Raw genomic sequence first — 14,845 nt, forward strand, 5'->3', positions numbered from 1 at the left:
TCTTTCTTTTGCCAGTCTGAAATTTAAATAAAAATCTTGCCCTTGCTTAGGCTATATGAGAAGGACATTAAAAATGGCGCTTTCATTTTAGGCACTAACAAGATATTGAGTCCTCTGCAAGAATGGATTTGGTACTATCATTCAAATCTACATCCAAATTATAGTTTTGGGAATGGTAAAATATTCAGTGTAGTGTCTACATCTTGCATCTATTAACATGCAGAATAGTTTAAAGAGTTCACAATGAAAGAGAGTGATGTTGAATAACTCCTAGACAGAAATACACAGGTAACTGGTGGCAACTGAGTTGTTGGTGGTGGTCCGTGTGTGTGTGTAGGGTGTGATGTGTGCAGGGGAAACCTGCATAACTGGTAGAAAAGGCACAAGCTAAAAACTCAAATGACAGTGTGAAAAAGTCCCCATAGCTTAATTAAATAAAATCAATAATGTGATTTAAACTTCTTTGCTTTAAAATTACTTTAATAAGGGTGTTAATTACTAGAGGATTAACACTGCTTACATGTGATAATAGATGTGGTCAGTCAATAAAGGGTGAGAATAATGTTCGTTTAAGAAGCAAAAGAATCTAGCACAGGATTACTCATCAGAAAGGGATAACATTTCAAAGTGGCAAGTAAAATCAGGGAAGAGTTTTTCGAGTTGCAGGAAGCATTAGAGGCTGAATTTTGGCATCATTACCCAGCAAAAGTTCCATGTATATTGGGATGTGTTGGAGCTAAAATATGAAGAGTAATTACTACAAATGACTTATAACATAGTTTGGAATTACTCTGTCTTTCAGAGCAATCGTTACAAATAATTTTTCAGGCAAAACATTTTAAGAAAATATTGTCTGTAGAAGTGAGGGGAAAAGACAAAATCTAAAGGAAAAAAGATCAATTTCTAAGGAGAATAATTTCTTCAATATGTGTTTCTTAGAAAGAGCTTGTACTGGACTATTGCCATTAAGCAGAAAAGGTTTTTCCTAGTATGTTTGCAAACAGCAGCAGGAGGAGAAAGATCTTCTGCAAAAAGCCAACAAAAAAGCAAATCCAGGTTTCTTGTTACTGCTGCCTGCCAGGCTCAGAAGCCTCTGCTAAACCAAGTTGTCTATACAACACGTTAACAAAAACAAGACCAGGATGTTATGTGGGCTGTAATATTTGCTAAAATGTTTTTAGAGTCATTTGATTGATATAAATGTGGAAGTAAATGTCTTCTTGTAGCTGAAGAAGAAAGTGAAGGTTGTCCAGGAAAGAATAAGAAACTTCTTTTCTAGTGATTTTGGCTTTGCTTTTAACTTGTCTTCATTTGCATTCCTAAGCTATTGATTGTGGAATTCCTTGTCCAGTGGTTCCCAGGTCTAGTATAGCTTTCCCTAAGGGATGTAACTTCATCTGCTATGAAGGGTGGTTATGCAGCCATACCCTGAGTGCAGTACTTTGGAAGGAATAACTATCTGTTTACAGTAAACTTATGATGACCAGATCTGTAAGTGCCAGTGCCTTATAGATTGCATTGAATTTTTGTTTCTGGACACAAACAAAATTATGCTGGTTTGTGGCCTGTTATGTCTTGGATTTTGGTGGCTTTCCACATTCTAATTCAGCACCCAAGATCAGCTGAGGTACTTTATTGAACAGTTGCTGTATTTGTGTCTGCTTCCTGCAGAGGCTTTTCAGAGAGACACTTTATTATAAAATTCTGAGTGTTTTAATGGCCACTTAAGAGAAGAATCTGGAGCACTGCGGCTATAACTTTTTTATTTTAGATGTGCAGCTTTTGAGAAATGCACAGACCTTAAAACAAACCAGACCAAAAAAAGTTTTAAACTAAAAAATAATTACTCTGCTGTGTTGAAAGAAACTATTTCCCCTTACCTGCTATAGAACCCCAGGTCACCTCAGGGGAGATGATGTGTTTCATAGTGTACACTAGAGATCATGGACTTCTGTGGAGACCAAATGCTGCAGATTCAAGAGGTGCTCATAAACGTTATAGACCTGATGTATATCCTCATGTTAGGTTGAATCAATCTCTGTAGCAATGTAATTCAGTATATTTCGTAGGTGTAATTTTCTCTGGTGTTTTTGTCCATGTCAGAATATGACAAAAAATAACTGGAAAGCTAGGAGGGGGAAACACCCTGTTCGCCGAATCACTAGTTCCCAGTGCCCTGGATCTGTCTGTGAGCTGCAGCTTCACACTGAGAGCTGAGGTCTTTGCCTCCTCTGGAAGCACGAAGCTGATGCCATGGAGCTGTGCCGTGCTTACTTGTCTTCCCATAGGCATCAGTTTGCATTTGCACACCAGGGCTGTGTATTGAAAACTCCTTTCTTCAATCCTAGAAGTAATCAGACTGAAATTTAAACGTGGAGTTGTAATTATACTTGGACAGAGCACTGCGGATGTTTAGTTCTAGGGTACGGCAGCCTGACTGTATAGATTAGATGTGCGTGTATACAAGGGCAGTTTGGATTAGTTAGTTAAAAACAGCGTTTGTCAGATAATGATTTTTCGTAGTATAGTGTATATATATTGTAAGACTGCAGGCATCTAGAGTTGCTCATGTGGATACTGCTAAATATTAAATGTGACAGAGGGGACAAGAGCGTTCAATTCCAGAACACAGTATGGAAGTTGAAGTGAACGTGTTTTGTATTTAAATTTTATTCTAGTTACACCAAATTAGATTATTTTAAGTTAGTCACACCTTCTCTAAGCCAGAGAAGGTGGTTAAAATTCAATTTTAACTTTAGATTTGAAAATTTTGGATACATTTTTTTAGTGAATCAACTCAAATGGATTTTTACAGGAAGGATTAAGACAAATGATACAGTTTTAATCCCCAAGAAACTTATTTTAAGATACTCTGCCTCATCACGTGCTATTTGTGGCAGTATTCACAGATGAGCAAATAGTTAAAGCAAGCCTGTTGTAAGTTTTGGGCAACTGAAAAAAGTGATTATAGAATATTAAAATTTAAATAAACTAAACTGTAAAAGTTAGTTTTAGTAAATATCAATATTTAAGTACTACTGGCAAACATGTTTAAAAAACACCAGAAGCCAAATGAAAATGACAGCTTAAATTTAACCGTGCTATATTAAATGTTCCTCAATTGTAACATCTGAAATTCTGTTTTCAAAGTCTTGTTCAGGTCAGAAGCAGATGGCCTGTTTTGGGGGGCTGCAGTTGTCACCCCTGCGTGCTCTGTGAGTGTGTACACCTCTGTGTCGGAAGCTCAAAACCAAAAAAATGGTGAATGACCTGACCATTGCATAATACACAATTTTTAATCCACACAAATTTTGCCATTGACATAGTTTTACGCTTTGTCTAAAGGGACTTTGTGTACGGACTAACACGCTTGACAGGAGCAATTTGGCCCGAGCCCATGCCCTCCGGAGCCTGACTGTCTGCCAGGCTCCTGCTTTTCAAACTCTTCCCTGTTTCTAGACTCAAAAGACGGTTCTTTTGCTACTAGTCCAGCTTATTCTGTAATGATGAAGAACAACACACTTCATAATAACATTTTCACTGTAATTAAACAAATCTTCTTTGAAGAGGTATTATTTGTTGCTATATTGTGTATTTCATAGGGCCTGGCTATTTATATTTGTCTCAGTAACTATTTTTCAGTGGCTTCAGATGTTACATCTTGGGCTGCTTGAAATTTTAATGGGATTTATAAAATTATACATTGTGAGTGTTTTTCTGGGTATGGTAACAGCAACAAGCTTGTTCACACGACTTCAGCAGCAAGTGTTTTATTTTGTAGGCAGGCCTAAATTCATTTGAAGTGCCAAAGAATAAAAAATGTATTTGGACTTGTTCATGAATATGACAAGACCAGGCAACTATGAGTGTACTACAACATCAAGATTTTATAAAAAAATTCTGCCCTTTGTAAGAATTCTTGCTTATAAAAGATACATGAATACAAATAACTTCTGTTTCTTTCTTAGCATAGCAATAATTCCCGATGGTTCAGCTGTCATAACCTCTGAGTTTATACATTGTACATTTATGAATGTGTTAAAGATTGTATCCCAACATTCAAGATACTGACAGATATGATTTCACTTATAAATTTGAAACAGATGGTAGCATTTAAATATGAAATCGTTTCATTCTTGTGAACATTTCAATGTCCTACATTTAGACACAATTTCTAAATGCATGGTGGTTAAAAAAAAAAAAGGCACGTTTTAATGCAGCGGCTTAAAAACTGAAAGACACTGCCTTTCTAACACAAACTATCCTTCCTTTGAAAATCCAGGGCTCAGTTTTCAAAGCATTGTCTAGGAATTTAGCCTGCGACCCCCATTGACACTAATAGGAATTGCATAGCTAAGTCCCCATAACATCACTTTGAAAATCCATTTGTTGTACCAATCCAGAAAAAGGGTAGCATAAACTATAGGGAGACATTCACAGATCAAGAGATCAATTTACACTTTGAAATACAAGCCCAGTGTGCATTATTCCAGTTATGTGATTTAGAGAGGGGATTTTAAATTCACCACATTCACAAAAAAAGTCACCAGGTGTAAATAAAACAAAATATTTTGGCAAGTGGCAGGCAGGCTGCTAACCAGGCTAACAAGATATTTGTCAGCAGTAACGAACACCTGCTGATTAAGTGATAATTGTGTTTGGTTGGTATGGTGTTATTCTACCGTTAGCAAATTCTTTTTTTTCCTTCAAGCTGGACCTAGATATCTATATTTTAAGTACTTCTGTTGTTCTTTGCAACCACGAAATGTTTAGAGTGAACAAGACTTGTCTTTGTCCAGTTCTGATTCTGGTCCTTGGTGCTCTAGTTCCAATTTAGTAAGTGCTTTCATGATGTGCATGCTTTAATAAACAGGGACATAACATTTGGTGAATAATTGTGGTGTTATCTACATGGTTGTGCAGGAGTCTTTGTTAATTTCTTGGAAATAGCTGTATACCTGTGTAAGGTATATTCATGTGTACTTGTGCACAAAACCTAAGGAAAGATGAAAGAAGTGTCCTTGTTGTGTAGCTGTGTTGCTGCAGTGCCTATGCGTCCCAGTCATGGACCATAGCCTCATTATGCCGGGCAGAATATAAATAAGTGTTTAACAAAAGAAAGACAGCGCTGCCTCAGAGTTCACAAACTGATGAGATTATAGCTCCACTGAAAGGTTAACATTATGTCAGAAATTATGAAATAACAATGATTCTGGTTGACAGGCTTCCTCTTCGGTCATCAAACCCATTTGTCCTTCTGAATACAAGGTGTGGTGTATTGGTACAGTGTGAGCTCCTTGGAGTAGGAAATGTTGAGGAATGGGACATTTGTGAGTGGCTCTTGTCAGTTTACGGTGTTTAAAATGAAAAAGTCTCTTTCATGATTGGTATTTTTAGCTCCAAACCCCAATAAAAATTATAAAAATTGTAATAATTGAAATAATTATGTATTTGCTATTTCTTTATCTTAGTGACTTAAATTATACATAGCTAACAACAGTCACAGAGTTTTTTTCCTAGGTCAAAAGCCATGCATCCTCAAGGAATAAACTGTAATGTTATTTCTGTACTCTTTCCTAAGAAATGGTTGGGTGTAGCTTGCAGTTGTATATGCTTGGCACTGTTCATTTCCCAGAAGAGTTCACCGTATTCTAGGCTTTGGGGTTTTTTTAATTAAAGAGGTCAAAATCCATTATATCAAAATTTCAAAGAATTTACCAATTAGCTGTAGTCTGTGATGCCCAGCAGGTGGCTTTTATACTATTAAAGGGAGATTGTTTCCATCTCTGATCAAAGCAAAACCAAAACAAAAGAAAATATAGAATATTTTGCTGTACACAGTGCAAACCACACGCTGTGTAAATTATACGTGAAAACTGTACATGAGAGACTGTTTAGTCATCCCACTTCCAAGAAAAAGTTCTATGTGTTTTCACACTGGTCCTCATGAGGATTTTAATGGTAGTGTCTAAATCTGTTTAGATTACTGATTAGCTGAGGAGGACAGCTTGCTATTTTCTAAAATGAAGACTGTAGCATTTTTGTTATTTAAAAGTAGAAGTAAAAATGCACAATTAAGTAGATGAATGAATTTGGTTAGAAGTGAAATTAGAAAAAACTGAGTGTGCTGGAATGTCCCAAGATGCAAAAAAAAAATTCCAATTTGCACTTTCAGTGAATCTAAACTTCCCCGATTTTTGCCTACTTAAAAGAATGTTTGTGACCTTTTGACCCTTTTGTTATCCCTTACTCAGAAGGGCCTTTATTCTGTAAGGCTTAGGTATAAAAAAATAAAAAGAGCGTTAATGGCATAACAGTCCTTTCTGATCACCCTGTGTAAGATGTTTATGCAAAGTGTCAATAGAAGCAATTGGCCTAACAGTGTGACAACCTGCTTTGCTTGGAAATGGGCTAATCTCCTGTTTGGGTTATCCAGAGGTCAGGTAAGGATTTCTTTCTTCGCACTCCCCGTAGTGCACGGGTACATAACCTGCAAACAGTACAGGGCAGAAATCAGAAGGAACTGAGCCCAAGGATGCCACAAAGCATTTCTGTTTAATCTTGACCATTTTGCTTATTCTCATGATTTTTTTTCTCTGTCTTCTTTTGGTTTTTCTCTTCCTGGTCCCATCCCAGAGAGTCTCCTTGAGCATATAACACATAATGATGACAGGGACTCTAACAATTTCATTATCTGCTGCTTCATTGTGTTGGGTTGTTTTTTTTTTCAAACAGGCATCATCCCACTCTTTTTGAAGTTCACGTGGAAACCTACTTTAAATCTCAGTTTTTGAGGGCTGCCCCCGTTGCCCTGTCACAGCAGGCTGGAACTCAATAAGAGCTCAGGCAAGCGTAGCAGGCCAGGCAATGGGCCTTGGCGGGCTGCACGCTGTGAACTCCTGCCTCACTGAATCAGCTTCTGTGTGTTTTTATAACTGCCTTTTTTTCCCTGTTAATTATGTCCCAAGGCTGTGGAAAGACAGCATTTATCTGTTTCAACAGACTAAGCAGCAAGTGTTCTGACATGTTTATCAGGCAAATTGTACCTGACAAAAGGTAATTACACATGCAATCAAGTCCAGAAGTAACTGGGTGATTAGGGGTTAATAAACTTCAACATAAGAAATATTCTGCTTGTGAGCAAGGAGAGTGGGCCAGAAAGACATAACTGACAGGGGTATGTTAAAAAATTACTTTCTTTGGATGGAATATTTGACTTTACTGAAAGGTAAGTAGGATATTGAGTGTACAACTCCTCATTTTTATCTCCAGCTCCTGAATCATTGGTGTCTGTTGTACAACCAAAGCTATTTTGTACAACTCATGCTACTTCAGAAGAGATAACGGCACCTTCCAGCTTGTACTAAGATACCTTGATAATTTACAATTAGGATTTTTGTAGTATAACCAACACAGTTGCTGTTGTCTAATGGACACTGCCCCATTTCCATCTGCAAAGCTCATGTCTCCTCCTGTCTCTTGCTGTGTTGACTCTGTTCATAGCTAGTTCCCAAAGTTGCGTTCTCTTCCAAGATTATTCCTGACAGTTGCCCAAAAGTAAAAGGAAAGGGCATCTGTATGATATTGAGGATGTGACAAGAGGCTCAAACGGCATTGAAAGGGCCGGATGGTTGATTCCAGCAGTTCCCAGTGCACAGAATTCTCATGTAATTACAAGATGGCCTAAATACAGGACTATGGCTGAGCTGCTCTGAACTTTAGGTAATACAAGACAAAGCTTTAGGGAGCAATGAGGAACAGTAATTTCTATCCAAACATGACCATATCACCTAGACACTGGGAAAACACAAGAGTACTAACTGTGAAGAATAGGTACAAGTGTCCTATTTGAAACCAGAATTCTGTCCCTAAAATCTTAAGAAATTTTCCCCCGTAGCATCAATATTGTAATGTTTTGTGTTAACCGATTCTGTTAGCTAGCAAGGTCTTAAAGTAGGACCTGTTTTAACCAGAATATAGTTTAGTATCTTTTACAATAAAATTGTTCTGTTTAAAATAAAAATATTCTAATTGGAAATAGCAGTGTTATCTGTATAATTTAAGAAATTACTATAAACTTTTATGTAAGTACATATAAACACCTTTTTTTTCCCCAAATGGTGTTTATTTCTGTCAGAGAGACCTAATATTACTCATAAAAGGCATTTAGAAAGTACCTAGACATGAATAAAAGGTTAGAAACCCAAAGCATTGTAGGACATTATTTGAAATAAAAGTGCAGAACAGCAATGAGAGGCGTAAGTTCCCTATAATGTTGGAAGTATGTATGTGACTAATAATGTGCTGGTTTGAGAAGGCAACACTATTTCATGTACAGTAAAAGAAACATGCTGCTTTATGATCATCAGCCCTGATGGTTCCAATATGTTGGCTAGAAGTTCCCCTTCTATCACACCTTTAGAAGAGGCAAAATCCTCTAAATAAAGGGAAGTGACTACCCTATCTTAGGTAAGTAAGCAGTCTGTTGGGTGCTCTGTCTGGTATACTTGAAAGGTTAAAGCTTTTTGTTGTTGTTGTAGTTGGTTTTTTGTTTTGTTTTGTTTTGTAATGACTCAGACACACACACTTCTCTGCAAATTACTCCTAGTCAGAAGTGAATAATTGCTCCTGACTCCTAGGGAAACATGTTGTGCTTCATTATAAAATACTCAGGTACAGTATTGCCTGTCTTAGCGTATTCTTATTTTTCATGGGTTTTGTGGGATAAAGAGAGTACAACAGTGCCATTGTTCTTGGGTGTACATATATGTAGTTTATTTGGTGCTTCATAGTGTTTCAGCTGCATGATAAGCTGGTTCTGACTGAGCACCCTCGGGTGGCTCCTTAGGTGGGGGGCTGAGTGGCTGACTAACAGCTAAAATGGGCTGCACTGCCCCCAGATTCTCAGAGTAGTAGGAGAAATTGTCTTTCTGTCTCGTTTGAAGTTCTTCCCATATGTGTTAACTTTGGAAAGATGCATGTGCAAAATAAACATTTTTCCTATTGTAATTTCAAGGCAAGCAATGCATATTCTAACCTCAGAGAAGTCACATCCAGTAGCACCAAGTCACATCCAGTAGCACCAGTTGATGTGCTGCACTCTGTGGCCTTTGATTGATTTTTGAGGCTGGAAAATATTTATTACCAGGACCTACTCTTTGCCCATATTTATCTTATGACAGTGCATGCCATTCCTTGCTAGACAACACATCTCATTTTCAGTTATTGTCTTGGTAATAGTGACAGTTTTAGTAGATAAAATAGTAGTTGGGAAATGTTGCTTTAACTTGACCTTCAATAAGTTGATTCTAGTTGCCACAGTAAAAATACTGTCACAGAACCAGTAAATTCTCCTGTAGGTCATATACATCATATGCCTCTGGCCAAGACGGTCCCACTTCTTCTATATGAGGAAGAGGAATTAAAGTGCTTCATTTGAGGAAGGCACACATTTGTGGAGCAAAAGAGTGTAAATCAGAAAGGAGCAGAGGAACAGAAATTGAAGCAGATTGTAGGGTTGACACCTCTGCAGCATGGCTGCAGGAGTGAAGGTGAATTTGGGGTTGTGCTCAAGTGAAGCTTTGTATAAGTGAATTGAAGTTATTTTCCATTACACATGTGGTGGTCCTGGGACATTTCTGCTGGATTGTCCTTCCTGCAGTTGGCTGCTCACCAGCCTGCTCCCCTCACAAAGTGCCTACATTGACTGTACATCCACTGAGTCCAAGTGCCAGGTCAGATGCAGGTGATATGAATGGCCGGGACACAGATCCAAAGAGCTGCACACCAGGAGACTCTTGCCCACCCACAGTGTACAGTACATGCTGTCAAAGCCCATTACATACAGCAATATGGCACAGTGCAGAACTGCAGCTGTGAGGGGGACAAAATGCACAATGCATAATTGTGTGCAGCAGCAGTCCAGTCTCCAGCAGTGTCTGCAGCTCCTGCCACATTTACTCCAGAGGCAGAGCGTGGTTGTCACACTGCAGCCCCTGGACATTGTGCAGAAGGAGGGAAGGGAGCTATGACTGAGTGGCACGTGTCATTTGATTGCATGTCCCTGGTCCTTTGAGTTACCTGCCACATGTCATGACAGCTGCTTGAACTTAGGAGATTTATTAGCATGCGGCTGGTTGTGTGCAGCTCTTTGACCAAGCTTTGGGTACATTCCCCTCACTGATAGTGTCTCTCGAGGTGTTCACTCTTCAGAGCCAGGACTATCTTGGAGTGCACAGAATATGCTTCTTGTTCTCTTGGGACATTGTTTTACCTCATGTCTTGAAAAGCAAAACTCCATGGTCTGTTTAGAGCCCTACTTGCCTACCTGTGTTAGGCTAGGTGACAAATGAGGTGTAATCTTCCAGCACAGCTGTCACTATCACTGAGATGTCCCAGAGCCATGGCACAATCAGACAGTTGAGTCAAGCACTGAAAGCATAGTATGGAAATCACTCATTTGATACTGTCAGGGAAGTTTCTTTGAACTTGTCAGTACTGTAATTGTGTCAGTCATTGATGGGTTTGGGTTGCACATTGCTAACAGGATACAGAGCTTCAGGGTTGTTTAGGATTTACCCAGAATCCTCAATTTCAATCTTACAATAGGGTTAAGAAATTAAATCTTTCACCTTTGATTTACTAAACACACCTACTGCGGGAACTGCGTGTCCTTTCTTAAGAACCGTCTCCCATGTGAAGCCCATGGCAAGTAGCATTGTAATTAGCAGTAATTTATTAATACATTGTTTGCTTCTCTGTTTACTTCTCTGTAAGAGAGAGGGAACATGAGGTCACCAGATTATACAGTTTGGGTTCCTGTGGTTATCACCTTTATCCTCCCTGCTTGCGTTGTGCGTCTGCTCTTCCTACCTTTCTACTCTTTGGGTTGTGCTTTTAAATTTCATACAGCCTTTGAGGACTGGGCACTACTGACTGTGTGTGTAACACAGGTAATAAGAAGTGATGAGTAATATGCAGCAGCAATTGAGGCTGTGGGTTTCACAAATGGTACTAATTCCCGAGTTAACAAGCTTTCCCAAGTCTGTTTGCTCAGTGACTAAAGCGATGTTCTCAGTTTGGTAGGAGAATTGGTGGTGTCCATTCTGAGAAAGGGCTTTGTGGGGAAAGAACTATTTGCATTTGATCTTGTCAGCTATCATGGGTATGTAAGTCAGCAGAGAATGAAATAGCTTCCTTGCTTCTTAAATACTTTTCATCCGTATGAGATAGTCAAATGTAAAATCTAGATGTCACTGAGGTTTGTAATGGTCCTGGAGGTCTTTGGGATGACAGCAGTAATTGTGTCAGAGGTTCATTATAAAGGCAGGAAATGTTGCTACTGTATGCTTTTATTCTATAATGAAATTGGTGTTATGATTTTGGGGATGAGTATTAGTGGACACCTCTGGCACTTCATCAGGCTGAGAAGTTTGAGTAAGGCAAGGTTCTTGGAGGTGCAGTCCCCCTCTTAGCATAGCCTGAGAAGTCAGAGGAGTGGGCACCTGTTGCAGCTCTGCCTTGAGGATCAGGAGCTGCTACTGTTGTGCCCCAGCTGTAACAGCTCTGGCATGACTTAGCAGAAGCACATGTTAAAATGAACAGGGTTCTTTCCTTCTGTGACTTGCAGTAGTCTGTTACATATTTTTAAGTAGTTTTGTTACAGAAAATCCTGTTTGGCACCACCTTTCCAGCATTACGGATTCAGCAGGCCTCCAGGCAAGCAGTGGCCCTAGGTTACGCTGCCACAGGCACTACGAGCTGGGGCGAAGTGCTGCTAATGGTTCCCCACGCTTATTTTAACAGTAGGTTTGGCTAACACAGGGCAGCCTGAGAACAAGCCCTTGTTAGCCCTCAGCAGCAGGACAAGGCCAGGCACCAGACGCAGGCTGAAGCTGGGGGCGCCCCGCCATTGACGTCAATGGCAGTGGGGCCCGCTGGCCCGCAGGTAGCCGTGGGAAAGGCTTCCCCGAGCGGGGCTGCCTGTGTCCTGGCCCCTGGCAGCCTGGGCAGGGTGCCCAGCGGTGCCTGGCCTGCGCCCCGTGATGGTGGAGGGGGAATTAGGCTTGGAGGGCTGCGAGGGTGCTGGCTGCTGGAGGTTCCACGTTGTGTCTGATTGGAAAAGCAGGCTGTTTTGCTGAACAGCAGCTCTGAGATCATGAGTCAAAGGCCTGATTTGAAGTTGCAGCCAGGCGTAGGGCTGCGTTTGGAGGCTTTTTGTTCCTCCACTGAAATGTTTGGGTTTGTTTGGGCCAGAAGTGTGCCCGGGGCTTGGCGCTGAGTTTCGGGGATCAGTCACAATGGAGAGTGCAGCAGGAGGTGTTTAATTCACATAGTTGAGACTACCTGAACCTCTGCTTTTAACTACTGTGAGGAGCAGCGGACACAAACATCCCTAGCTTGCTCCCCACGGTAAAGCAAGCTCCCAAACACCAAAGCAAGTTCCCAAACACCAAAGCGTGAAGCCATTAGCATCCCTTCCTAGGGCCGAACCTGCACAGCCGCCTCCCTGCGCAGGGAGGGAGGCAAGGGATGTAAAAGAAAGAAATGGGCAGGTAAAGGGAGGGTGTCGGCTGGGCTCGGCGAGAGGCTGCGGCCGGCCTCCTCTCCGCAGAGCCGCCCCGCGCTCGCTCACCCGCCTCTCCCCCCGCAGCTCCTGGACCTCTTCATGGTGTGGGACTGGTCCACCTACCTGGCTGACTACGGGCAGGCCACCTCCAAGTACCTGCGGGTCAACCCCAGCACGGCCCTCACTCTCCTGGAGAAGTAAGTGCAGGGGTCGGAGCTGCCGGCACGGGAATGGAGGCGGCTCCAGGGCCGGGGCTGGAGCCGCCCGCCCTGCCGGGAGCGGCGCGGCCGAAGCCCGGCGGCAGCACGGCCGTGTCCCGGTGCCGGGAGCGGCGCGGAGCGGCGGGCGGTGCCGGTACCGCGGTCTCAGCCCGCGGCTGCCCGAATTGCCGCTCTAGGGAGGGGAAATGCGTGGGGTTTGCCGTGGCGAAGCGGTGTGAGCCTTTCGGCCGGCCTGGAGGGTGGGCTGGGAGGGCAGGGTGAGGAGGGCGCGTTGCCACCAGCCCGGTACCAACCTGCTGGTAAAAGCCGCATCAGAACACACTGCGGTTTAAAGACGTTTTCTAACAGTGTTTCCTCTCCTCTCCTGCCTGTGATGAATATGTCTTCTGAAGAGTTCACAGAGGGTACGTATCGCCTATATCGTTACAAAATATTGTTGCTTTAACTTATTTAATTTCCAAAATTTCGGTTTTAAATCCATTACTACGGGAAATCAGCCATAACGATGCCCGTTATTGATGGTGAGCAAAATTCGCCCGTTCACTGCATCTGAATTTACCATGGAGGCAGATGATATTAACGGGTTTTATGGTTTGCTTCTTTCTTATGGCATTGGGTAGGGCCAGGGTCCTACCGAATGGGTGTTTGCTTCATACTTATGTGTTATTTGTGAAGTAATATTTGTTAAAACCAGTTCTGCACTGCAGAAGTTGAATTTAAGAACACACAGATAACAGGTTTTGTGATCTTTCAGTTCTTAATAGCAGAAAGATAAAAAGAGGATCAATAGTAAAACTGCTTCAGTAGTCGGATTTTCCCTTTTGAAATTATGTTTCTAATGTGTGTAATTTCCTGTTTTATTTCTCTAGAATGAAAGACTCCAGCAAAAAGAACAACATTTTTGCTCAATTCAGAAAGAATGATCGTGACAAGCAGAAGCTAATAGAGACTGTAGTAAAGCAACTTAGGAGTTTAGTGAATGGTATGTCCCAGCACACATAGGCCTCTTAAATCAAAAATATCTCGTCATGCCAAGAGGTGTTTCTTAGCCACTATTTCTACTAAGCAAAGTGATACCAGTTAGGACATTTGTTTGACTGAGTAAAGGAGAAATGCAGTAGATGGATTGTACATGGAGTCTTCAACAAACAATTCTTTGTACGTATTTTTAATGGTTCGAATACTATTTTGTATATTGTAAACAAATGGTAAAAAATGAGACTGTACAATAAAAACCAGCGCAATCGTATTGTACATGGAACAGCGGAACTGTAAATATGTTATTTAAATATCTGCAGATATGGTGTCCAAAATTTTGCTCCGGATAGGAATTATTTGAGAAATGATCCCTTAGTTGCTGTTTTCTGGTTGAATCCTAATTTAATGTTTTTAAGCATTGAGATACTTGTGTTTCAGATGCTGCCTATTGTTTTCCTGCGTTAAATGTATATTAGCCTTAAAGTGACTGGACATAATTTTGTATATCAGATTTTGTAGTCTGGAGGTATGAAAAAGTCTTCTGATTTTTAGTACCTTTGAAAACTACCTGAGAACTAGACTTGATACCTATTTAGCGTTAGGACTTATAGGCTTTGTTCTCCAAAAGGGTTTAATCTTGCGGTCGTGAATGTAAATAACCATTCTTTATAATGTGACATTTTGTTTCGTTTTGGTTTTGTTCCTCAGGGTTACTAATTCTATTTTGTAAGATCCCGGGTTCTTTTTCCCAGGTTGCAGTAAGGAATAGGTTTGCCGCTGTTGGTTTGTGCTGCATCTGTTTGTCAGTATGCGCTTTCTACCGCCAGCCCCATCCCAGCGATTAGCATTTTGTCCCACCACCGGTTTCTTTGCACTGTCCCCTCCTGGCTATTTTAGACACTAAGAGAATGTCTAACAAATACAAACCAAATGGAACGTGTAAAAATAATGTACATTTTTGCTGTATTTTTAAGTTATTGACGGTCTAAATACAGTAAGATAAACCTCGCCCGTGTTCCTGTTTAATTTCACACACCAGCACGCACCCCGGTTTCGCGGGACCTGTACGGGTCCTGAC

General features: G+C 41.0%; 1 protein-coding gene across 2 annotated transcripts in view; it reads left to right on the top strand.

Moving 5' to 3' along the window:
* EXOC6 (exocyst complex component 6) overlaps window positions 1–14,775 on the top strand; it is an 89,353-nt gene extending 74,578 nt beyond the window's left edge. For both annotated transcript variants that reach the window (XM_032694238.1, XM_032694239.1), the window contains exons 21-23: window positions 12,653–12,765; window positions 13,182–13,193; window positions 13,659–14,775. In XM_032694238.1, the coding sequence (XP_032550129.1) occupies window positions 12,653–12,765; window positions 13,182–13,193; window positions 13,659–13,791 (258 nt within the window). In that variant the 3' untranslated portion in view covers window positions 13,792–14,775. The remainder of the gene's footprint in view (window positions 1–12,652; window positions 12,766–13,181; window positions 13,194–13,658) is intronic.
* Window positions 14,776–14,845: the final 70 nt, after the last annotated feature.

This window comes from Chiroxiphia lanceolata, chromosome 8 (genome assembly GCF_009829145.1).
Source record: "Chiroxiphia lanceolata isolate bChiLan1 chromosome 8, bChiLan1.pri, whole genome shotgun sequence".
Lineage (NCBI taxonomy): Eukaryota > Metazoa > Chordata > Aves > Passeriformes > Pipridae > Chiroxiphia > Chiroxiphia lanceolata.